Source organism: Acipenser ruthenus, chromosome 5 (genome assembly GCF_902713425.1).
Source record: "Acipenser ruthenus chromosome 5, fAciRut3.2 maternal haplotype, whole genome shotgun sequence".
In the NCBI taxonomy this organism is placed as follows: Eukaryota; Metazoa; Chordata; class Actinopteri; order Acipenseriformes; family Acipenseridae; genus Acipenser; species Acipenser ruthenus.
In genome coordinates, this window is record NC_081193.1 from 30,824,805 (window position 1) to 30,850,508 (window position 25,704).

At 45.4% G+C, this 25,704-nt stretch overlaps 1 protein-coding gene across 1 annotated transcript in view; it reads left to right on the plus strand.

The window, feature by feature from the left end:
• LOC117402922 (CUB and sushi domain-containing protein 1-like) overlaps positions 1 to 25,704 on the plus strand; it is a 778,430-nt gene that overhangs the window by 650,131 nt on the left and 102,595 nt on the right. Inside the window, exons 28-30 of the mRNA XM_034004588.3 lie at positions 4,664 to 4,802; positions 5,461 to 5,648; positions 9,683 to 9,877. Of these exons, the coding sequence (XP_033860479.3) occupies positions 4,664 to 4,802; positions 5,461 to 5,648; positions 9,683 to 9,877 (522 nt within the window). The remainder of the gene's footprint in view (positions 1 to 4,663; positions 4,803 to 5,460; positions 5,649 to 9,682; positions 9,878 to 25,704) is intronic.

Here is a 25,704-nt window from a genome sequence, read left to right on the forward strand (position 1 = left end):
TTGCATGGTGATTTCTCAGAAGGCTTTTGAATAAAGTGTTACTGTTACTGCTTACCTCAGAGTTTTCTTTTTTTTGTTCTCTGACTAAATAGCACAGTATATTTACCATTTTCTACCATGTAATTCTTAGTGACAGAGACGAAAAAACATTGTTTGTTAGGTAATGTAAATGCTGTTTCAGTTGTATGTTGACATTTTTACCTACAGAAACAGTTACCATTAAGGCGTAGTAATATTAATAGATCAGGTAAGTAAGTTGGTCTATGATGTCATAGCCGTGCGGTAAGACCATTCTTACTCAATAACCTAGTCAATATATTTGTCACATGATCTTGTTAAGCCAATCATAGCACTTCATTTATCCAAGCCATTTTATAAATATAGGTTTAATGATCTCAAATCAATCAAAAATGCTTATTTTAGGACATAACAGGCTAAAACAAACTCAACACATAAAATGATTTAAGTTTATTAATGCTCACAAAAGTAAGAAGAATATAGAAGTTAGAAATCATGGTACCAGAATTTTAAATATAGACACAAGCAGGAAAAAAAAAAAAAAACGTAAACAAATATATTGATAAGCAAGCAGGCTTCAATGTGGTTATGTACACGTGCATGCAGGATTCGTGCACATTACGTACAGTGACTGTTAAACAGTGTCGGTGGTGTTGGAATGAAGACTGCATTTTTGTTTTACAAATTTCAGTTGCATTTAGTATTAAGTTGTAATCTAGACTTACTTCAGAACTTGTAGATAAACTCAATCAATGTTTAAATGGTTCTGACGTTCCTGGTTGTTGTTTTCAAATGCACACAATGTCATCAGTTCAGTTATCTTGTTTAAATTGTTCATCTAAGTGTTTGTATTTTTAATCTTAGCAAAGTGTTGTATTAAATGTTTTTATTTCGGGTTTGCATGTAGATATTTCCTATACAAACATAGTATTTTACTTGAATCGTGAAGTCTTTGAAACGTAATGCTTATTCTGTAGACGTGGTCGTTGGTGGAAAACAAAGCTGGAATGCAGCTGGTCTTCTCGTAACACGTAGAGTTGCAGGATGTAGCGGTGAGGACTCTTCTTCAGGAGGAAGATACGTACGATGCTTGAATGGGTCCCCATTACAAGTGAAGGCTCAATGAGAGTCTGGATCCAAAAGTCCAAGAAAACAAGTTTCATGCTTGTTTTGCTTTAAATATAGAGCCCAAAGAGGAGGTTACTTTGGTGAACCAATCACTTTTGGGTAAAAAAGGAAGCTAATCCCTGACAGAAATCAGTCCTTTCATTGGTTTACAGAATTTGAATGACACTTCCTTTTACACAAGCAATGTGTGTCATTAACACATGTAGCATCCCCTCCTCCATAGAGAGATAACAGTAAAAACAGTAACATTTATAGAACAAAACTTCATTTTGTTCTAACTTTAGTTATATTGATCATCGAAGGATACCATTTTCAGTTTAATTCTCCTAACTAAATTACCGTTACAATGTTGAGGTGTCGTGGGCTAGTCGACGAAACACTGAGGATGGAAGGTGCCCACTTGAAGACCCCAGAGATGTACCCTACTTAGCTCAATCCAGACGGTTGTCATGCTGATGCGCAGGGGAGGCCGCACTGTGGTTGATCCCCGGAGCCAGCATCGCAGCCGTTGTGTGTGCTGATGCGCCAGGGAGGAAAAATAAGCTGATTCCTGGAACCAGCATAACACTTCAGCCATTAACACCAGACAGAAGGATATCTACATCATCATATGGAAGGAAACATAAATGGATGGAGACACATATGGATCACATTAGTTTACTGTAAAGCTACGTCTTAGTTGGTGCTTATCTTGGCGAGAGCCGAGTTCAAATCAGCATGAAGTTTTAACATCTACTCTCGTGTAATGGAAATCATGATTACGATAATTAAAGTAAAATAATTTAAGAATTATTTCACTTTAAACTTCATTAAAACACAATAAACATATCAATTGTATTGGGAAAACACACTTAAACAACTCAACGTTTTAAGATTTGAAATATCATCTTATAAAGTACATTGAATTACAACTGCGAATTTCTCCTACAATCTCATCTGCTTCTTTTTATTTACCAGCTTAAGATACATCCCAGAACAGCTATGTATTTTACCTCTGTATAACAGCCAGTGAATCTTGTATAATATTGCCAGATGGTAAGAGATAAAAATAACTTCTTAATCCTGAAGTAAGGACCTTATGCTTTGCATTCTGCCAAAAAATATCATGTGAAGGTTTATTAAATAGTCGCCTCAAGAGACACTCATGGCCCTTTTTCATGTTTTAATCAAAACAGTGGCTTCCTTCTGATTTTTAATAAACCACTTTTTTAGTATTTTTATTTGGAAGTAAGTCGATGTACAGGTTTGTAAAAAGTGTAGCCATTACAGAATATCAATATGCAGCTCTTCATATATTAAAAAGTAATACACTACATCCCTCTGGGCCATATACGTTTACTGCACTGGTAATTTACAAATATTTCAAAGTGCATAGTAAGTAAAGTAAGCTTTTTTTTATAATTATGATCAAACACTGTAAATTCTTCAATAAAAAAACTGCATTGCTTTTATGATGCACATCATGAAAAACTGCATATTTTGGATTCACATATTTCAATTTGTCACACTTTATTGGCTATTTAAAAAAAACTACATTTTAATTAGTCTACTATATATATATATATATATATATATACAAAAAATGGTATGCACATTCTTAGTGTCTCTATGTACCCAGGGTGACCTTCAGGGGCATTGTGGTTTAAAATAATCTTTATTGTCACCTGCATAGCTGTAATGGAATCCTCTAAGGCCCTACAAAAGCAACAACATACAGCTTTTAACATTCCAGTAATGTACTTATGCTATGCTGGGAACTGCATCGGTTTAATGCCAGTTGTTATTAGTATTCTAGATATAGAAAAAGCCATTCATGTTTATTTAATGTCTTCCACTGCATTTTAACTTTATAGTCATATGTTCTCATCACTGCTGTGCTATCACAGAACTTCTGGGATTCAGACATTCAAAACTTCCTCAACAGCCAACATTTACTGTCAGTTCATCTCAATAAAGACATACTTATGTCCTAATAGAATTGTACTAGAGGATCGAGATCATACTACAGTATATAGGTTTGCTAACCCTAAAGTTGTTTGGTTCTTTCCATAAAAGACTGCTAAATAGACATAAACAGTATATTTTCTGTGATCCACCATAATGTGTAGTACTGTCTCTATGATTAATGTACAGGTGATGGACAAAATAAAATGGAAACACTTGCGATCTAACTCTTGTGTTATTATGCTGTCCCTTACTTAACTGATCTATTTGTTTTCCAAATAGAACCCCTGCCATGCATTCTGTCAAATATGTAAACTGCTTGTCACAGCCATTTGGAATCCCATTTCTGCCAAGTTGCTGATCCTGGCTGGGGACCCACAAGGAGCACTGTATTGATCCATGTGCTCCCACTGGTTTAGGGAGGAAACTTGGCTGGGTCTAGTTTGCCTCAATAAAAACTGCATCTCCCTATTTCATGTCAGTTTCAGTCAGATCTGACAAACTTTTATAGATTGTAGGCCATTGGTCGGTAACTGCTTGCCAGTTCACGAAATCACCGCATTCCTGGCTTGCCTATTATCTTATAAATGTTTCTAAATGTTTCAAAATTAGTGGGTATTTTTTCCCCATTTCGAACATAAAGCAAGAAGAATAAAAGGGAGGGAGGAAGCAACAATAACGCCAAAAGAAATTTGGTTCAGAACGAGAGTACAATATGACTTATTTTCAAGCAAGCAGTATACTTAGATTGTGGTTTTGTATATAGTATACTACTGTATTTTCTTTTTTAAATGGTAGCATACTGGTGCACGTCATAAGAGATTAAACTCAGGGCAAGTCAGACTGTGCCTTATACAGTAATCTGTCGCATATCTGCCCTAACTGTTTATTCGCCATGATCAACCTCTTCAGCAACGTTATTTTATTATTGAACAGAGCAGATTTGTTCAGATATTGTAGATCCTACCAAAATTTCCGTACACTGTGTTGTATGTGCTGCGTGCACTGCCATTGCTAGTAGTGTTACATAAGCTGTTCAGTGTGTTGATATGTAAATAGATAATGTTCGCCTGCGGGGCGTATCAACTTCAACCTCGATCTCGATCTCCTGCCTGTCACTCAGCAGTGAATGCACGCTCCCAGATGCTACACACCCAGGTGGCTACTCTGTCACAAACATTAATACCCTGTATCTTTCTAAACTTGGGATTTTGGGGCGCTCCCTAATAAAAGCTGAATCTCAAAACAATAATTGTGTGACTATAGTAATTGTTACAGCTATATATAATGGTATTTAAAACAGGATTAATTCATCCGACTTTTTACATATCCGCCCTTACTGTGGTCTCACTGCAGTCGGATATGTCACAGATTAATGTATTCTGAAAGTGACGCTATGTATTTACAAAAGTAAGTTTTGCATTGAAGCTTCAGTAAGACGTTACAAAAAACATTGAAAGAAATCCTCTTGACTGCTGTACTGTACAATAGTAAAGTGTTTTATTTTTTTCTTCAATTTCAGGTTAAGACTTGTAATCGTTTCTATTGTTTTGCCTCTCTTATGTTGTAACAGCTACCTGTGGAGGAAATGTGACAGGCCCAGCAGGCGTGATTTTATCACCTAACTACCCACAGCCTTATCCTCCAGGGAAAGAATGTGATTGGAGAATAAAAGTGAATCCAGACTTTGTAATCGCCTTGATATTCAAAAGGTATGCTTTAAATGCTTTTAAGAAAAGGTCCCTACCTTTAACAGGCTTTAAATGTTAAGAATAACATACCTGCTTCAAATTAGTGGTTATGGAAGTCGTGTGGGGTGGCCAATATATAGTGTATACCGAATTAAACCATTGAAGACTTGTTTTAGCTGACTATGTAACTGATGTTTGAGAAATGTTAAACCTTCTTATTGAAACAACTGAAACTTACATGAACCACCTTCAAGTCTCTTAGAAAATACCATCTTTGTCTGCTTTTTTCAGATCCCATTTGCAAATATTATGGGTTATTTCAGTACTTTAATTATGCTTCAAATAATTTGTATCAATTTAGATAAACTGCTATTTCATGCTTTACCCAAACAAGCTCTTTGTTGCTTTGTGTTTTTTATGTACTGTGAAATGTTAGGTATTGCCTTCTGTGTACTTTTGATGCTCTTTTCGGTAAGCGTTTTTTTTTGCTGTTGTTAGTTTTGAAGGCTTTTTTTGGTGTCTTGTTTTCTTTCTTCATGTATGTTTTTGGTCTGCTTGGTCGTCTTTCAGCAAGCACTTTACATCGGCTGTCCATCTCATTGCTTTTCATAACATTCAGGGGAGAGTTGTCAGCATTTCTTAAATATATTCCAGTGAATTATATTGCTTTTTCTTTCAGTTTCAACATGGAACCCAGTTATGATTTCTTACACATTTATGAAGGGGAAGATTCCAACAGCCCTCTAATTGGCAGTGTCCAAGGTTCTCAGGCCCCTGATAGGATAGAAAGCAGCGGGAATAGCCTTTTTCTGGCTTTCCGCAGTGATGCTTCTCTGGGGATGTCTGGATTTGCAATTGAATACAAAGGTAAATGGTCCAGGCACTGTAGCATACATAATTTTCAGTAATGCATAAATTAACATTGTTATGAAGAATTTTCTTTTTGATTTGTGTCCGTATAGCTAACTCTAATTTTAGATTCCTGTTTATGTCTTCATAGTTTATACCAGTTGTTAAATAATTTGGATTTACTCCAGTGGAGACTAACAGCTAAATGTCAGACCTCTACAGTTCAAATAGCCCTTTTTCTAAGAGAATCGCAGAGTGTTACATTAAAAGTCTGTAAAATATGGTAATGAATTAACCGAAACAAAAGGATATTTAAAATTGTTCCTGTTTTAAAAACCTTCAGAAATAGAAAGCTTTATTTTGATAGATGTGTTTGAAGTTTATAGATAGTTTGAAGCAGAAATTAAAAAGGGTGATTACTAAATATATGTACAATACAAGCACTGTCAATAGGGCTTCTACATGAGCATGTTACCTCTACACTATTCTACATCTTGAACAATGGCATATGTTTTTTAAGACATCCCACTCAGACCCCTTGCTTACTAAATATTTGGTATCCCTGAATTAGACAAGTGCCCCATCTTCATATAATTTTCACAAGTGCCGTGGTAGCCCAAATATTATCTATGTATTAAAATACCCAAATTACATTGTGGGATTTATGTTTTTCTGTTTTGCACAAAAAATCATGCTGTCAAGACTGGTACAAAGAAAACAAGTTTTATTGGAGACCATGTAAACAATATTCAAGGCTGTAATATACCAACAATCCCATGAGGCTTTGTATATAAATTGGCTGCATGGGGTAGTCTTTAATAGCTGTCTGTGTGTGTCTGCCTGCCTGCCTGACTGAGGTGGATGACTACCTGTTTCATGTTACTTTACAGTAATTATATGTGGAGAAGACCAGAATTCCCAGTCATGTGACAGTCAAATATGTGGTGATATCGTTATATAAAAAGAATCAACTGATGATACTATCAAAGGAGGTTTCTTGGCACATATGGTTTTAGGAGGCTGTATGGTCCAGTGGTTAAAGAAAAGGGCTTGTAACCAGGAGGTCCCCGGTTCAAATCCCACCTCAGCCACTGACTCATTGTGTGACCCTGAGCAAGTCACTTAACCTCCATTAGTTTACATTGTTAAAGTGGCTCTGTCCAGCTATGATGTTCAATTTTATACTAACATGTAGTTGTCTTTTTTTTTCACTTTCATAATTCAAGCCTAAACAACTTGTGTAATTTTCTGTACATCTATAGGTTACATACTTGCCAACATTTGGAAACTGTTCAGCGGGATGCTCGCCTCTGGAGTGGGACGGGGGGGGGGAGGGGTCGTACACATCATGCACATGGGAGGAGTCATACGCACAAAACACTCTCATATAACAGACGTATCCCCCCCAACTCAACACAACACGACCATCATGACAGTAAAAATAGACATAATGAAGCGTTCTTACCTTTGAATAAGCTAGTGATCAGCAGATGTGTCAGCCACACAGCGTGTGGTTTTCACTAACTCTACTGTGCAGAATAAATGATTTTTTTTCTATGGGCAACTATCGGGACTTTCTTCCTATGCATCAGGACGTGGGACATTTGCTAGGAAATCGGGACTGTCCAGACCATATAGGGACTGTTGGCATGTATGAGGTTATAAGCTTCCTCAGTCTGGTCTGTCTCAGGTTTAACTGTAGGAGTGCCCTGTCTGAGGTCACTGAAACTTTGGCCCATATTCAAAGATGTTAGTCATACTCAGTGAAGCCTGTGTTTTCATTCCAAAGACATCACTCAACCTACACTTGGTTAAGTGGTGAATGTATGCCAGTGGATTACATGGAAATCGTGGACAAAAATGACAGCGTTTACTTTCCCTGTGTTCAGAAGGAGAGCTACGTGATGTTTTAAAATGCAAACAAAAGTCAAGTTGTGAAAGCAATCTTTGTGGTACTCTTGTATGACCCTATTCAATTTAAAATAACAACTTTGAGTATATTACAAGAAAATAATAATGCATAAAAGCATCAAGGAAACCCCAGGGGGATGTAATTAACTTGACTAATTAATTCCTGGAACAGGTGTTCTGTTACTGTGTGGGTATCCGCTGATCAATCAATCAATCAATCAATCTTTATTTTTATATAGCGCCTTTCACAAAAATTTGCCTCAAAGCTTTGAACAAGAGAAAATAAAATAAAAACATTTTTTTAAGAAGAAATACAGAAATGAAAATACTTAAAAACAATACAAACAAGTAATAAATACACAAGTATAGATACGTAAGTAAATAAGTTAATTAAAGAGCAGTAAAAACAAGTGATACAAATAAATATAATTTACAGAACTGTGAACGCTGTATCATAAAAGTAAGTTTTCAGTCTTATTTTAAAAACAGCAACAGAGGGAGCCTCCCTCACAGATGGTGGCAGTCAGGCCATTCCACAGTTTAGGGGCTCTGTAAGAGAATGCTCTGCCACCGGCATTTTTTTCTTTATCCTTGGAATGTTAAGCAAGGCTGCACCCTGTGATCTAAGAGGCCGACTAGGAGGATATGGAGGAGTTCTTCTGGGAGGAGTTCTTTTACGTATAGGGGACCAAGGTCATGGAGAGCTTTATATGTCAGGAGCAGGATCTTAAAATCAATCCTGGAACGAACAATTTAGAATGTCCAATTATTTTTAGACTTAGCTCACCGCTACCACCCCTGCGCTGACTCGGGAGGGGCGAAGATGAGCACACGCTGTCCTCCGAAGCGTGTGCCGTCAGCCGCCCGCTTCTTTACACACTGCAGGCTCACCATGCAGCCACCTCAGAGCTACAGCATTGGAGAACAACGCAGCTCTGGACAGCTTACAGGCAAGCCCGTAGGCACCCGGCCAGACTACAGGGGTCGCTGGTGCGCAGTGAGCCAAGGACACCCTGGCTGACCTAAGCCCCCCCCCCCCCCCCCCCGGGCAGTGCTTGGTGAATTGTGCGCTGCCCCCTGGGAGCTCCCGTCCACGGTTGGCAATGAAATAGCTTGGACTCAAACCGGTGATGTCCAGGCTATAGGGCACATCCTGCACTTTACCGGATGCGCCACTCGGGAGCCCCCCACAAAAAATAATTTCTAAAAAGTGATATGCCTGCACAAGTATTATAATGTTATTAGAATGCTCCAATTATTAACACATTTTTGTTATTTTGTTATTTAAGTTCATTCTGTTGAAATACTGTACACATAAGAACTGAGAGTAAACCCATATCAGAAGATAGCAATACATCATCCTCTTATAGACAAGAGAGAAAATAATACAAAAAGGCAAAAACAAAACACAGTGGGAAAACAGCTAAAAATAAACAATGGCTCAGTGCTGCTCCCACTAAAAGGGAGGTCCCGCTCCAGGAACTGTTCTGAGCACTCGCATCCCGGTTGACGCATACAGTGATCACGAGTGGTTGCTTTGTTTGCTCACGCAGTTGTGAGACTTCCCAGCCAATTCACCTCCAGCTTGCTCACAAAGAACAACAAAATGGAGAACAAAGGACAAAGGATTGACTTTTCAGCCCCCTTTTAAAGGCATGTAGCCAGGGTTAATTGATTAATCAATTAGTCCATCAACACCTGGCCACATGCTGCACATGAAGTTCAATTAGATAGGAATTCTAACCTCCCAGCCCTGCCATATGTAACACAATTTTTACTTTGCAAAATTAAACACACTTTATTTATAATCAAACAAAACACATTATTTACAGGTGCAGGGCCTCAGCCTCAGGTTAGTCAGGCCCACTGAGGAACACCCTTCACTCAGAGGTAACAATACCCCCCCCCCCCCAAATTCCTATTCACACTCATTTAGTGTAAGTGTTGTGTCTAAATAAAATTCATTTTTCCAAAACAAGGATAATATCAGTTTATATCTGTTTACTAAAGTTGTCCATATTATTGCCTGCTGTGCATTCTATTTCAAAGATCATTGTGGAGGACATGAACTGTGTTACTAATAAAGATCATTGGACCAGTAAGATATTCCTTAAATTAACAACATGATTTTTTTATGACAGAGAAACCACGGGAAGCTTGCTTTGACCCTGGAAATATAATGAATGGTTCCCGCATAGGAACTGATTTTAAACTGGGTTCTACTGTTACCTACCACTGCGACTCCGGCTACAAGACTGTTGGCCCAGCTACCATTACATGTATTATCGGAGATGATGGGAAACCAGTATGGGACAGAGGACTCCCGTCTTGTAATGGTAAAGTACTGCTTATGTCATTTTTTTATTATCACTAAAATATATGACTAATACTTGAAACAAAATAGGATACTATAATTACATTAGGTTAACCCTGATATCGGAATAGTTTTTTTTTGTTATAATTTCATTATTTGTAAATATATATTTATGTATTGATCTAGCAAATTAGACGTTTGATTTTTTTTTTTTTTAATCTCTACTTACCCTGCATATAGCTCAGCTTTGTTACAAATTAACTGTGATGATGTCCCAAGAAGGAATATATGAGTGATATTCTAAAATAGGTATGCTTAAACAATTAGCTGTTTATTCTTTTGCATAATTTAAGCCTAGACAATCACAAAGCTGACATGATCATGAAGTTTGCCAAAAATCGGGAAGAATGGCTGTGTTCCAGTTGACCTATGGTATAAAGTCAGACAGTAAGGACCCATCTGGATTTATGGAGGAGAGACATGAAAGCTTGGGCCAAAGAGTTGTCACACTTTTATAAGTCTGACATAGCACTGAAGTGGGATGAAAGGTATATGTAAACCTGAGTATATGATTAAAGGGTCCCAAGGGATCTGGGACTTAGTTGGGAATGTATTCATTGTCCCCTAATTCAATGCACATGAAAAGCAAAGCGCAAACCTTTAAGTTAAAAAATGAAATAAAATCATTGCTTTACAGTGACGTACTTATATATTTAAGAACTGTAAATAGTATTCCAGACCAAGAGATGTACTAGCCCCACCCTGTGAGACAAATGCTATATACTGTACTTTACATTAGGCTACCTGTATGCGTACATGTTTTTGATTATAGGCTAATAGCATTATTTTGGCAATAGAATATCACTACTACATCTAAAACGCACAAAATCTTTTGGCAGATTGTTCTTAAAAGTTGATTAAAATAAAAAAGTGTGACGGGGTACATACCTCCCGCCCCTGGGTGTATTTGGTTTATTTGGTATAGTTGGGGTTATGTAGCACGGGTGATGTAAATTGAGTCCCGGCACAGCTGTATATAAAGAGGCACGAATCACTCACTCAGGGTTAGTGTGTTCAGTTGTCTGTTGTCTGTTTTGGCCACCGTACCATTTTGTTTGTTGAAAGTGTTTTGTTTTCTGTTCAACCTTTTTATTTATAACAAACCTGCGCTTCATATCCAGTACTGTGTGTGTCAATTCCTGGTCTGATGTTGCTCACAAGCCATCCGGGTCCAAAAAAGGTTGCCTTGTTAACCAAGGTAATAGTGATATCTGATTTGATACTGTTTATTGGATTAACTAGGATATCTAGATACATACAAAATCTGACATATCTTATATGATATGGAAATATAATTAATAACGATAGGTTGCGGATGCAACCCCGGTTCCCTGAAAGAGAAAATAACCATCAAGGTATGGGATATTGCCGTCAGGCAGTAGCGATTGGCTGAGCTTTTATAGCAAAGCTGCCGATAGGCCTCTGCGCGAGCTGCCACGTAAGCCCGCCCCCTTGGGAGCTTACTATACGCAGCGCGCAGAGACTCACTTCCTCTTTTGCTCTTCAGGCCGTGAAGGCTTCTGAAGCGACCACGCGGCTTGATGGTTATTTTCTCTTTCAGGGAACCGGGGTTGCATCCGCAACCTATCGTTCCCTTTCAAGTCGAAAATAACCATCAAGGTATGGGAACAGTGTACCCAAGCCGTCGCGAGGGAGGATTCTCGGCAGTAGGACAGACTTACGTCATAACGCAACTGCGTAGGCAGTACATCTAGGCATATGCGGAGCTGCGCCTCAGCGTCTATGCTCGTAATGACACCTGTCTTAAAGGTGGAACAGTCAACACCATGCTATCAACCACTCTATACGTCCGCATCCTGAGGCGTCATAGAGTGCAAAACAGATGCTCCAAAAAGTGGAGCAGAGGAATCCAGTACATTTAACCTGTAAAACCTCATGAAAGTATGCGGCGTAGCCCAACTGGCTGCCGCGCAAATATCAGACACCGGCACCCCTCGAAAGAGGGCCCAGGATGTCGCCATACCCCTGGTAGAATGCGCCTTCAACTGCCCTGGTGGTGGAAGGCCTGCAGATTCATACGCTAATCTAATAGCATCCACTATCCAGTGGGAAAGGCGCTGTTTAGACAGCGGCTGACCCAAAGATCTAGAACCATGGCATATGAACAACTGTTCTGTCTGCCTCACAGTCCTTGTACGGTCAATATAACACCTCAATGCCCTCACGGGGCAGAGCATGTGTAACCGCTCTTCCTCTGGGGAAGAAAAAGGAGGAGGATGGAACGCCATCAACTCGACTGACTGGTTCATGTGGAACGGGGATATAACCTTTGGTAAAAAGGCCGGATTAGGGCGCATGGAGACCTTAGAACCGTCTCCTGCAAAACGAGTACAAGAAGGATGCACTGAAAGTGCATGTAACTCGCTCACGCGTTTTGCTGATACCACAGCCAGCAAAAATGCAGTCTTAATAGATATGAGCTTCATATCCACGCTGTGGAGAGGCTCAAACGGTGCCTTGGTAAGGGCTTCTAGCACCACATCAAGGCTCCACGACGGTAAACTGGTCGTTCTTGGAGGCCGCAAGCGTCTTGCGCCTTTCAGAAACTGAGATGCCAAAAAATGGCAACCAGGTGATAAACCGTCAATGCGTACATGACAAGCCGAAATGGCGGTGTGACAGTCTGGCTCGCAGTGGTGTGGTGGATGACGTCACGGACCAGGAAGTAACTGACTCCCAAAACAGTGGATGGGCGGGTGAAACTGAGTGCAAAAGCACTCAGCGTATTTAATAACAAACAAACAAAATATTTAAACAAAATACAAACAAAAGGGCACGAGGGCCAAACGAATAAATAAACAAACAAGTAAGTGCCGTGCTGGATAATCCAGCACGTATTAGCAATTGTTTTTAAATGTTATACCTTCTCTCCGCTCCCCGTACTCTCTACTCCAACACCCCCAACATCAAGTGCAGAGAGCTGCAGGTTTATATACTCTGGCCGAGGGATTAACTAGTTGGTAATTATCTTATTATCCCCCGGCCAGAGTCTGCACGCGTTTGGTAAGGATGCATGACTGTCAGCTATTTAAGTAATCAGTAGCTGATCAGCCATGCATCCTCACGGGGTTTTTAAATAATAATAAAAGACGCGGCGCTTTTACCCGCGCCGCAAACAAAAATACAAATAATAATAAATAGGGGCGGGACACTCCGCCACACATGCCCCCCCTTGTGCGCAGCACACATGGCCCCAACGGCCACCTCCCCCCTCAGTCTTAAAGTCCCGGAAGAGGGGGAAGCAAGTTACTTCTGGGGGGTGGCCATGGTGGAATCTCTGGCACCCCCCCATTCTTCGTGGCCGGCAGTTCCCTCTTCCGGGGCTCCCGCCACACTCTATCCTGCCGTGAAAGTGCGGCTGGGGGAGCTGGTCTCCTGACCTCTCCCCCCTTCTTCATGGCCGGCAGTTCCCCTCCGTGGGGCTCCGACCACATGATCTCCAGCCGCGAAAGTGCGGCTGGGGGAGCTGGTCTCCTGACCTCCCCCCCTTTCTTCATTTCTGGCAGCTCCCTTTCATGGAGCTCCGGCCATCGTGTAGCGACCCCAGGCGAAGCAGGATCCCTGGCGACCCCAGGCAAAGCCGGACCCTCGACGACCCCAGGCGAAGCAGGATCCCTGGCGACCCCAGGCGACGGCAGCAGCAGCGGACCCTCGGAAGGCGACGGCAGCAGCAGCGGACCCTCGGAAGGCGACGGCAGCAGCAGCGGACCCTCGGAAGGCGACGGCAGCAGCAGCGGACCCTCGGAAGGCGATGGCAGCCGCAGCGGACCCTCGGAAGGCGAACTCGGGAGGGGAGCCCCTGGCCATGGAGGCGGCAGCGGGAGCTCCACTTCTCCCTCGTACCCTGTGTCCTGTGGAGAACAAAAGGCAGCCCCAGGCGATGCAGAACAGCCATCCCCAGGCAATGGCGATGGTGGGAGGGGAAAGCAGTCCTCCCACAGCGGCTGAGACGGAACCAGCAGGTATTTACCCTCTGCTGGTGGAGCTGGGAGTGGCAAGCAGTCCTCCCACGGCGGCTGAGGCGGAACCAGCAGGTATTCATCCTCTGCTGGTGGAGGTGGGAGGGGCAAGCAGTCCTCCCACGACGGTTGAGGCAGAACCAGCAGGCATTCACCCTCTGCTGGTGGAGGTGGGAGGGGCAAGCAGTCCTCCCACGATGGTGGAGGCGGAACCAGCAGGCATTCACCCTCTGCTGGTGGAGGTGGGAGGGGCAAGCAGTCCTCCCACGACGGTGGATGTGGAACCAGCAGGCATTCACCCTCTGCTGGTGGAGGTGGCGGAGGCAGAGGCAGCTCTTGCTGCTCTGCTCCTGGTGATGGTGGAGACAGAAGCATCTCCTGCTGCCCTGCTCCTGGTGGTGGTGGAGACAGAGGCAGCTCCTGCTGCTCTGCTCCTGGTGGTGGTGGAGGCAGAGGCGATGGGGCGGATGCTGGCCACTCAGAGGGAGGCTGTGGCGGTGCTGGCTCCCTCTGCTGTGGCGGCTGGGCTGGCGTGTGCCGTGCTCCCTTCAGCAGCATAAATAGAGGCTGCTGGGGAACACCAGCATCCTGCCCTTCTCCCCCCCAGAAAAATTCAGGGGGTTGAGCCTGTAACTCCTCCCCTTCTGGCTCTTGGGACTGCAGCTTGGGTCCCAAGGCTGTGGAAGCGCAGACTTCCACCTCTTGGGCTATGGACGCACCGACTCCCCCCTCTTTGGGCTGTGGACGCACCGACTCCTCCCTCTTGGGCTGTGGACGCACCGACTCCTCCCTCTTGGGCTGTGGACGCACCGACTCCCCCCTCTTGGGCGTAGGACGTTCGGGCTCCTCCCACTCGGGCGTAGGACGTTCGGGCTCCTCCCACTCGGGCGTAGGACGTTCGGGCTCCTCCCACTCGGGCGTAGGACGTTCGGGCTCCTCCCACTCGGGCGTAGGACGTTCGGGCTCCTCCCACTCGGGCGTAGGACGTTCGGGCTCCTCCCCAGGCTGTGGAGGCGAAACCAGCAGGCATTCTCCCTCTGCTGGTGGAGACGGTAGCGATGGCTCCTCTCCCTCTGATGCTGGAGACGGTAGCGATGGCTCCTCTCCCTCTGATGCTGGAGACGGCAGCGATGGCTCCTCTCCCTCTGATGCTGGAGACGGTAGCGATGGCTCCTCTCCCTCTGATGCTGGAGACGGCAGCGATGGCTCCTCTCCCTCTGGCGCTGGAGACGGCAGCGATGGCTCCTCTCCCTCTGGCGCTGGAGACGGCAGCGATGGCTCCTCTCCCTCTGGCGCTGGAGACGGCAGCGATGGCTCCTCTCCCTCTGCTGCTGGAGACGGCAGCGATGGCTCCTCTCCCTCTGGCGCTGGAGACGGCAGCGATGGCTCCTCTCCCTCTGGCGCTGGAGACGGCAGCGATGGCTCCTCTCCCTCTGGCGCTGGAGACGGCAGCGATGGCTCCTCTCCCTCTGGCGCTGGAGACGGCAGCGATGGCTCCTCTCCCTCTGCTGGTGGAGACAGTAGCGATGGCTCCTCTCCCTTTTGTGCTGGAGATGGCAGCAGCAGGGTCTCTCCCATATCCGCAGCCAGGTAGTTGAACACCATGGCTGCGATGTCTGGGAGGGAAGCTGGGTGGTGTTGCTGTTCCCAGGCCTCCCAGCGCTCCCCATCTCTTGCCCACAGGAGGTTGATCACTGCAGGGAGGGCTTCCTCATAATCCCTCCCCGGCTCCACCAGCCAGTCCCAGACTCCCTCAGAGGAGAGTGCATTCGTCCTCTTTGGAGGATGCAGGTCCTCCCTCACTGGACGCTCTGGCTCCTCTTTCTCCTGCCATGGAGGGGGTTGGTCGGGTGCTATGTGACCCACCTCCCCAACAGCGAAGCACCACTCCTCACCTTTCAAGCAGGTGGGGCAGACGTCCAGCATGGTTGAGCTACAGTGGGACCTGCGACCGGCCCCACGCTGCTGTAGCTGCTGCTTCCTCCGTCCGCTTCTTCCCATATTTTTTTTTTTTTTTTTTTTTTTCCCAAAAAACACACAAAAACACTTTGAAAAAAAAACCGAACAAAAAAAACGAGCTTTTCTTTCCTGGTCCGGCTATCGGAGGCGTTTGTTTTGTCCCACGCAGGACACCATATGTGACAGTCTGGCTCGCAGTGGTGTGGTGGATGACGTCACGGACCAGGAAGTAACTGACTCCCAAAACAGTGGATGGGCGGGTGAAACTGAGTGCAAAAGCACTCAGCGTATTTAATAACAAACAAACAAAATATTTAAACAAAATACAAACAAAAGGGCACGAGGGCCAAACGAATAAATAAACAAACAAGTAAGTGCCGTGCTGGATAATCCAGCACGTATTAGCAATTGTTTTTAAATGTTATACCTTCTCTCCGCTCCCCGTACTCTCTACTCCAACACCCCCAACATCAAGTGCAGAGAGCTGCAGGTTTATATACTCTGGCCGAGGGATTAACTAGTTGGTAATTATCTTATTATCCCCCGGCCAGAGTCTGCACGCGTTTGGTAAGGATGCATGACTGTCAGCTATTTAAGTAATCAGTAGCTGATCAGCCATGCATCCTCACGGGGTTTTTAAATAATAATAAAAGACGCGGCGCTTTTACCCGCGCCGCAAACAAAAATACAAATAATAATAAATAGGGGCGGGACACTCCGCCACAGGCGGCTAAATACACTTTAAGTGTAGAAGGAGATTTCCCTTCATCCAGCAGTTTCTGCAGAAACTGCAATATTACTGCCATAGGACAGGAGACTGGGTCATGGCTCTCAGCCAGACACCAACTCTGAAACAACTGCCACTTATACGCATACTGCGACCTAGTAGAGGGCGCTCTCGCACTCTGGATGGTCGATATAACTGCAGTCGAAAGCCCTAAGGCTGACAGGCGCTCCCGCTCAGGGGCCAAGCCCACAACTGCATGAGTTTGGGGTTCGGATGCCAAAGCTCTCCTTGAGCTTGGGACAACAAGTCCGCTCGAAGAGGGAGCTCCGTCGGGCGACCGTGCAGTAATTGCAGTAGACTCGGGAACCATATTCTCCGAGGCCACCGAGGAGCGATCAGAATCACTGTCGCTCGCTCTACCCTGACCTTCTCCAAGAAGGCGGGGAGCATCGGAATCGGTGGAAAGGCATACAGGAGCCCTGGCGGCCATTCGTGAGCCAGTGCATCCACCCCCAGGGGGCTGTCGAGGTCCTTCACCGAGAACCATAGGGGACAGTGCGTGGTCTCTCGCGAAGCGAAGAGATCGACCTGCGCTGTGCCGAACCATTCCCAGATGCGCTCCACCACTTGAGTGTGGAGACGCCATTCGCCCGCAAGAGGACCTCCTCTGGACAGGAGAGCCGCTGCGTAATTGACTCTGCCCGGCAGATGAACTGCACGCAGAGAGGCTAAACGCGGTTGAGCCCAGAGCAACAGCCGCGTTACCATCTGGTGAAGACTGGGGGACCGCAATCCGCCCTGGCGATTGATATACGCCACTACTGTGGTGTTGTCTGACCGCACTAACACGTGCTTGTCTAGAAGCACTGGCAAGAAGTGCCGGAGGGCGAGGTCCACCGCTCTGAGCTCCAGAGCGTTGATGTGGGCTGACCTCCAGGGTCCTGACCACACTCCACGGGTCCCTGTCCCGTTCCAGACTGCTCCCCAACCGTGGTTGGAAGCGTCGGTCGTGATGACCTGCCTTCTGAAAATGGGACCCAAGCGTACGCCTTGGCGGAGGTTTGACGGAACTCTCCACCAGCGTAGCGCTTCCCAGCAGGCTTGGGATACCCTTAGCCTGCGGTGTTTGTCTCTCCGCGGATGCAACGCGAAGGCATTGAACCAGGCCTGCAGAGGTCTCTGGTGTAGTAAGCCCAAAGGAAGGGCTTGTGAGGCGGCAGCCATCAACCCCAGCATGCGCTGACACAGCTCCATGCTGACTGTTTGTCTCAACCTGAATAGGGCAAGACACCGCTCTATTGAGGCAACTCTTTGTGTCGACAGGGTCGCTTCCATGGACACTGAGTCCAGATGTAGACCCAAGAATTCGGTCTGTTGGCTCGGCACTAGGCGGCTCTTTTCTGAATTGATCTTCAGACCTAGCCGCCGAAGATGGTCTGTAACCATCACTGTGTGCTGTGCCACCTGCTCCTTCGACTGCGCGCAGACGAGCCAGTCGTCCAGATAATTCAGCAGTCGGACACCTTGAGCCCGCAAGGGAGCTAGAATGGCATCCATACATTTCGAAAAGGTTCGAGGAGCTAGTGACAGGCCGAATGGAAGGACACAAAACTCGTATACCCTGCTCTGGAATGCGAAACGCAGATACTTCCTGTGACCCGGGCAGATGGGAACGTGAAAGTACGCATCTGTCAGGTCCACGGTGGTGAACCAGTCGCCGTGTCGGACTGACTGGATGATGTGCCTGTGCGTAAGCATCCTGAACGATAACACCCGCAGGTATTTGTTCAGTACTCGCAGATCTAAAATAGGACGGAGCCCGCCGTCCTTCTTGGGCACCAGGAAGTATTTGGAATAGAACCCCTGGTCGATCAGAGCAGGGTCTACTTGTTGAATGGCACGCTTGCTGAGCAATGCTTGTATTTCCACATTCAGAGCTGAGGACTGAACCGAGTCCTTCACTGCAGTTACGACCACTCCCCGAAAGGGGGGAGGTTTTAACTGGAACTGAAGGGTGTACCCGGTGGATATAGTTTTGTGCACCCAGATGTCGTTGGTGCATTGTTGCCAGAACTGGAGCTGGGAGACAGTGTAGGGGAGGGTTAACAGCTGCCTGGTGTTCTCAGGGCTGTTTGGGCTGGGCTCGTTCGCGAGGGGCCTGGCCAGAGCCCCGAGGGCGTGGCTTGGCACCACCTCTAGGGCGCCACCCTCCGCGCTGCGGTCTTGAAAAAGGAGGTTGACCGCGCGCTGCTGTGCTTGAGGGAGAGGTCTTAGTACCCCCTGGCCGTGGCTGGTGCTGCGGTGGCGCCCTGCGCCACTGATGTTCCTGAGGCCGCTTCGGCTGGAACGACGGTTTTGGCCACATTTTCGCCATTTGCTGTGACGCCTCCCGCGCCTTGGCGGAGCGTTGCAGCATCTCCTCCACCGCTGGACCAAATGTGTGTCCCGGTGTAATTGGGGCATCCAGCAACGGGGCCTTATCAGGTTCCTGCACTCTCGCCTGCGAGAGCCAGAGCTGCCTTCTGGCCACCACCAGAGACGCGATGCTCCTGCCCTGAGCCCGCGCGTTGAGCTGGGCCAGCTTCACCAGCAGTTGACTGACGGTCCCCAACTCGCTTCTGAGGGCCGCCGAAGGGCACTCAGGCAGGTCTTTGATTAATGCCGCTTGGTAGACCGTCAGCAAGCTGGCCACATTAGAGAGCTTGACCGCCTCTGTGGCCGCAGCGTACCCCTTCTTGAGGTGTACCTCAGTGGTCCTGCACTGCTTATTGGGGCATGCAGGATCTTTCGTCAGCCCCGATAATGTTGGTGTCTTCACCAACGCGGCGAACGCAGCGTCCACAGGTGGGAAGGACGCCAACCCAGCCTCACTTGCCCCTTGCATGTTAAAGGCCGAGGCCTTGCGAGAAGTCGCCGGGGCAGAGGCCGGAGCCCCCCAGGTGGACTGTACCTCCTTAATAAAGTCTGGGAATGCCGGAAGCATCCTGGACTGACTGGACTGGGCTGAAGGCGACTCAAACAAGGAGCGCCGAGGTGGTTCCGCCATCGGCCACTCGACGCCCAAGTGGCGGGTTGCTCTGTCCACCACAGACCACGTAGGGTCATTGGTGTCCAGCACGTGGAGCTCGTCCTCAGAGTGCTGGGAGGCTACCTCAGCCTCTGTACTGTCCCCCTCTAGGATGTCAGATGTGTCTCTAGACAGCGCATCGATATCCCACTCCCCTTGAGACTGCACTGGAGGAGCGACGACCGGTGCAGGTTGTGGAGGGGCCACTGGCTGACTAGCAATGGGCCCAGTCGGTTGTCCTGGGACTGGAGGCACCACATTTGCTAAGGACATGAGGATGGACTGCTGCCCCATCATAACCTCCATGAATTGAGACATTTTGGAGGTTAGCTCTGCCACCCCCGACCTGTCTCTGTATCGCCTGTCCCGACGAGGGGAACGAGAGCGTGCTCTCCGTCGAGGCGATCTGGAGTGCGACCTAGACTCCCGACGGGGGCGTACCCTACGAGGGGAGGGGCTGCGCTCCCGAGCGCGTCTGGTGGGGGACCTCTGACCAGCCGTTAGCTGGGAGGACGGGCTCCTGGAGAGCTGCAGCCGCCCTGGCGGCGTCGCCGTAGATGACGGCGGGGCAGAAATGGTGTGGGACGATCCAGTGGAAGGAGAGCGCCCACCCACTGCTTTCTTCGCCCTTTGGCGGAGGGTGCATGTGAGGAAACCAGCACAAAGATGGCAAAAAGCCCTATCCGCCAACGCGGATGCGGCGTGCTCTGGCCCCAGACACGCCACACAGTCCTCATGGGGATCGCTCGCTGGCAATTTTGCCTGGCAGGTGACGCAACGGTGGAACCCGGACATGGTTGCCGAAGCGTGGACGTGCACTGATGGTAAAGGCGTCGATGCGCCAAGTGTCGAGCGCCGAAGCGTCGAGCGTTGAGGTGCGTGCACCGAGCGTCAAGGCGTCGAAGCGCCGAGCGTCGAGGTGCATGCACCGAGCGAGCGCCGAAGTGCGTGCACCGAGCGTCGAGGTGCGTGCACTGAGCGTCAAGGCGTCGAAGCGCCGAGCGTCGAGGTGCGTGCACCGAGCGTCGAGCGTCGAGGTGCGTGCACCGAGCGTCGAGCGTCGAGCGTCGAGCGTCGAGGTGCGTGCACCGAGCGTCGACGCGTCGAAGCGCCGAGCGTCGAGGTGCGTGCACCGAGCGTCGAGGCGTCGACGCGCCGAGCGTCAAGCGCCGAAGCGTCGAGAGTCGAGGTGCGTGCACCGAGCGTCGAGCGCCGAAGCGTCGAGAGTCGAGGTGCGTGCACCGAGCGTCGAGCGCCGAAGCGTCGAGCGTCAAGGTGCGTGCACCGAGCGTCGATGCGCCGAAGTCCCCAAGCGCAGACGCGCTAGCACCAAGCGCTGATGCGCTGCACAAAGCGCCGAAGCGCTGCACCAAGTGGCAAAGTGCCGACACCAAGCGCCTAAGCGCAGCACGCCGGAGCGTGAGTACCGAGCGTAGAACGCTAGCACAGACGCCTAAGCGTCAGCTGACCCGCAGAGCGGAGACGCTATGTGCTGGTACAGTGTCTGATGCTGTGCACTACTTACCTGCTGGTGCTGGGGATTGAGGCTTAGTGGTCGTCTTCCTCTGTGTAGTGAATGGGATTTTTTTTTTTTTTTTTTTTTTTTTTTTTTGCTGCAGCAGTACTGCTGGTGGTGATTAAGTGACTGGGACACAGTATATGTGGGCACAGTACAACTACCACGCGTTTTTTTTTTTTTTTTTTTTTTTTTTTCACCGCAGGCAGTACGTGGGAGACAGCAGAGCAGGCTCCACACACACGCAGTCTAGCCAAGGCAAGACCGGGGCTGCAGACACGCGCGCGGCCAAGGCCAACGCAACGTGCGTCACAAATATATAAAAATACACACAGAAAAATATATATTTTAATACAACCCAAAACACAACACAATAATCAAAATTAATTAATAAAGGAAAGACGGGAGACCACGAGACAACGCGATGCAAGCAAAGCGTGAAGGAAATATACACAATATATAAAATCCTTAAATAATAATAACGACTCCGAAGAGTGTAACTGAAATAAACTCCGAGAAGGGGCAAAAACCAGCTTCTCAAGCTTTAAGCTTATTGAGTACAATCAGCTACGGGCTCTAATACCTACCGCTACCAATGCTGAAGACAAAAGAGGAAGTGAGTCTCTGCGCGCTGCGTATAGTAAGCTCCCAAGGGGGCGGGCTTACGTGGCAGCTCGCGCAGAGGCCTATCGGCAGCTTTGCTATAAAAGCTCAGCCAATCGCTACTGCCTGACGGCAATATCCCATACCTTGATGGTTATTTTCGACTTGAAAGGGAACACCTATTTCTTTACATTTACATGTACACCTGAAGAAGAGACTTGAAAGCTTGTGTTTATATATCACATTTAATCAAAAACAGCATAACATCGGTTTGTATTGTTTTAAATAAATATCCAATAAATTTAAACATGCGGTGGAAGCTCTGATTTCATGTTGGGATTAAATACATGTTTACACCTGGAAGGTAGCCCTGACTACGCCACCGAGGGAATTGCACCCTCAGAATTAAAGTTCTTTTTTTTCGGAGGGCAAATCAGGGAAGAGAGTAACCAGGACACAGTTGTTGTCAATTAAAATAATGTTTTATTGCACAGAATTAAGAATTAGCAGCAGATCATTACCATAGCACATAAGTGCTTTGTACAAAAAAAAAACAATTAAACAGGGGTTTCATTTAAAATCACAGTAAAAATCCGAAAATAAAAACAACCGGTTTAAAAACAAACACAAAACGCCAGTGCGTGCAGAGGAGGGGACATCGATAAACACTATTCCTAACGACATCATCATCAGCATAGCAGCAGCAACAAGCACTAGGTTTACCATATATTTTCGTTTTCGTTCCGTCTCAGGTCCCCTCTCCTACACACACAGACACAGACACAGACACAGACACAGACAGACAGACAGACAGACAGACAGACAAGACAAACGGTGGATGGCCATCCTGGAAAACTAAAATCAAGGGGTATTTATAGTCAGGTGCATATTTTCAGTTACTGGGTCATTAATTAATTAGAGTGGGGAAGGAACAATAAAGTGCTACAAAATCAATGAAAGTGCCCGATCAAAGAAAACGTGCACAAATCAAAATATACAAATAAATAAAAATATGCAAAATAAAAATGTGAAATAACGGGTCATTTCAACCCCGTTACACATGCTCTAAGATAACTGTTTGGAAACAAGGTATGGCTGAAGTTGTGAACTAACCCTTCTTTTCATGAATACCCCACAGCTGTCATATAGACACCTATGGCATGTTAGAAATTGAGACAGGTATCACGTTTCTGAACATCTGCATAGTCCCACCTTCATTTTATATATTCATTAGATAAAGACAGGACTCAGTGGCCTAAATATGTACAGGAAACTTGCCTAAACTCTTGGGCAAGGCATATATGATATGACTTTATTTTCCAGACCTGGTCTGACCTGTAAATAGCCCCATTGACATTTTGTTGATTCCCTGGTTAATCACATGGCTTATTACTCAAATGATCTCAACCTTAAAATGACATGCATCTAGTGAGCTAAAGGAAAAGCTATTTTTATGCTCTGTCACCATTTGGAAACCTTTTTTTTTTTTTTGACGTATTGTTATTTCTTGGGTGTCCATGGTGTACTGCATCTGTTTAGCTGTCTTTCATGTATACAGCTTACATACTATATAAAAGAGAACAAACAGAAAGAAAAAAGCCACTATAATGTCAAATGAGGTTCAGTTCAAAGTGACAAAACAATACAGACCATATTTTGTAGCCATTGCAAAATGAAACACACACTTTTAATTGTAATGGTATAAAATGAGCAAGTATACAATCATTGTATATATTTTCCCTTCTTGTTAAATGCTTCTGTTATTATTGTTGTTTTAAAATTAACAGTGTATATCCGCCCTCATTTATTTGACTCCTGTTAATCTGATCTGTCATTACATTTTAACACACTGATCCCATTATGAAATATTATGATATACTGCATAAAAGTATTTAGTTACAAAACTGACACCACATTGAAGTGAACAAGTGAACACCATTTATGACAAGAGTGTCTCAGCGCTGTATTAAAAGGGCTTGAACAGGCTGTGGACGGTAAACTGAATCCATCATACAGAAGAAGAAAAAAGGTTGCTTTCACAGAAAAACCATCCGTCTGCTTACAAGGTTGACACAGTGATGGCTGTTAAGCATGTAAGACATTAGTGGAAGCAGTCTTTTGGGTCTTTTTTTTTCAATAGGAGAGACTTAGCTGGAAAGCCAAAAAGCATGACAGGCTTCTGGTTTATCTTAGCGAAAATAATGTACCTTTTAATGCGTCACTTCACAACTGCCTAATTTAGGCTTGACTGGACCAGCTGGAATATAGCCAGTCAAACACAGGTAATCATAATCATCACCCCAACCTAATACATTGAAAAAAAAAAAAAAAAGGCTTACTATTGTCATAATAATGTGCTGGTTTTTAAGTAACTAAATAATTGTTTCTGACTTGATCTTGTCGAGTGATCGTTCTCATTGGTAACCATGACAACTCTTCTCACCTTTCTCCTTTATGGGACTATTTCTGACTCAGTTATATTGAAACACTGGTGTGATGAAAAAAAAAAGAGATGAAAAAATACACACCTATTGGTTACACCATAATTATAGCAATTGATGGCTTTTCACATGTAATTTCAACAACTTCTCTTGAACCACGTTCTGTAGTAAAATTAGACAGGCTCGAAATATTATAGCATAAATAGCAAATTAATGGAGCAAATTAATAGTATGCTCCATTCAATATTGCTAAATATCCACAATGCTAAATAGCATAAGAGAGAACAATGTGTAATTAGATTCAGAATTTAGAGCTGTTCATACATACTTACTGTGAGGAGGCTTTGTTAATAATGTGTCTGCCAACAAGACAAATGAAAAACTATGGATCACTCCTTGGAAAAAAAAGAACAATGTAAATAGCTGTTCAAAAAGAATATGAGGCTGGCTAGCTTAATGTCCAGAATATACAGTGAGCGGCCTGACAAGGATATTCCCAAATAATATTCAAAAACAATATGAATCTAAAGAATATCTCCCTGAAAAATATTTCCAATACATATTTCAACCATGAGTAGAATACGTCAAAAATACATTTGTATTTTAAGGTAGCAAGCAATTTAGCATTTAAGGAAGTTCTGGAAAAAGCAATGATAAAGTGGACGAGAAGACAGGCATTATATAGCATACAACATGTGCTGTTGCTGTAGTTCTGGCATCTCTTTTATTTTTTGATCCACAAAATGTATTTTCTTTGGCAAGTATTTTGAGTAGGCTATGTGTTTTATTATTGATTAGAAAAGGGTGAGATCTCTTCAAATAATAAAAGGGATTTCTTTCCTTACCCAAATAGGTTATTTTATTGGTTTCCATAGTAACTAAAATACTGTCTCAGTGGTGCATCCTACATGCCTGTATTAAAAAAAAAAAAAAAAGGTTATATGGCGCCTCTCTGAGGAACGCATAAAAAATGATGTGAATAGTCAGCATCACAGAAACGTCTTGAAATATGCAATGGAAAGGGGCTGTGAGGGGAGTCTGTTTTTGAAAATCATGACAGTAAGGAAATCCCATTACCTGTCTGAAGTTGGTAACGGATGCTTCCAGAGACTTGCTAGCATTGATCAGATAAAGAGGACAGGTGGCATACATCTGGGGCAGCAGTGTGGAGTAGTGGTTAGGGCTCTGGACTCTTGACCAGAGGGTCGTGGGTTCAATCCCTGGTAGGGGACACTGCTGCTGTACCCTTGAGCAAGGTACTTTACCTAGATTGCTCCAGTAAAAACCCAATTGTATAAATGGGTAATTGTATGTAAAAAATAATGTGATATCTTGTAACAATTGTAAGTCGCCCTGGATAAGGGCGTCTGCTAAGAAATAAATAATAATAATAATAATCTGTTGTCATCATGGTTTAAGAATGAACATTGGGAGTTGAGTACAGAAATAGATCTACTGTAGTTTACAGAGGAGGTAAAGCTAAACAGATATATAGA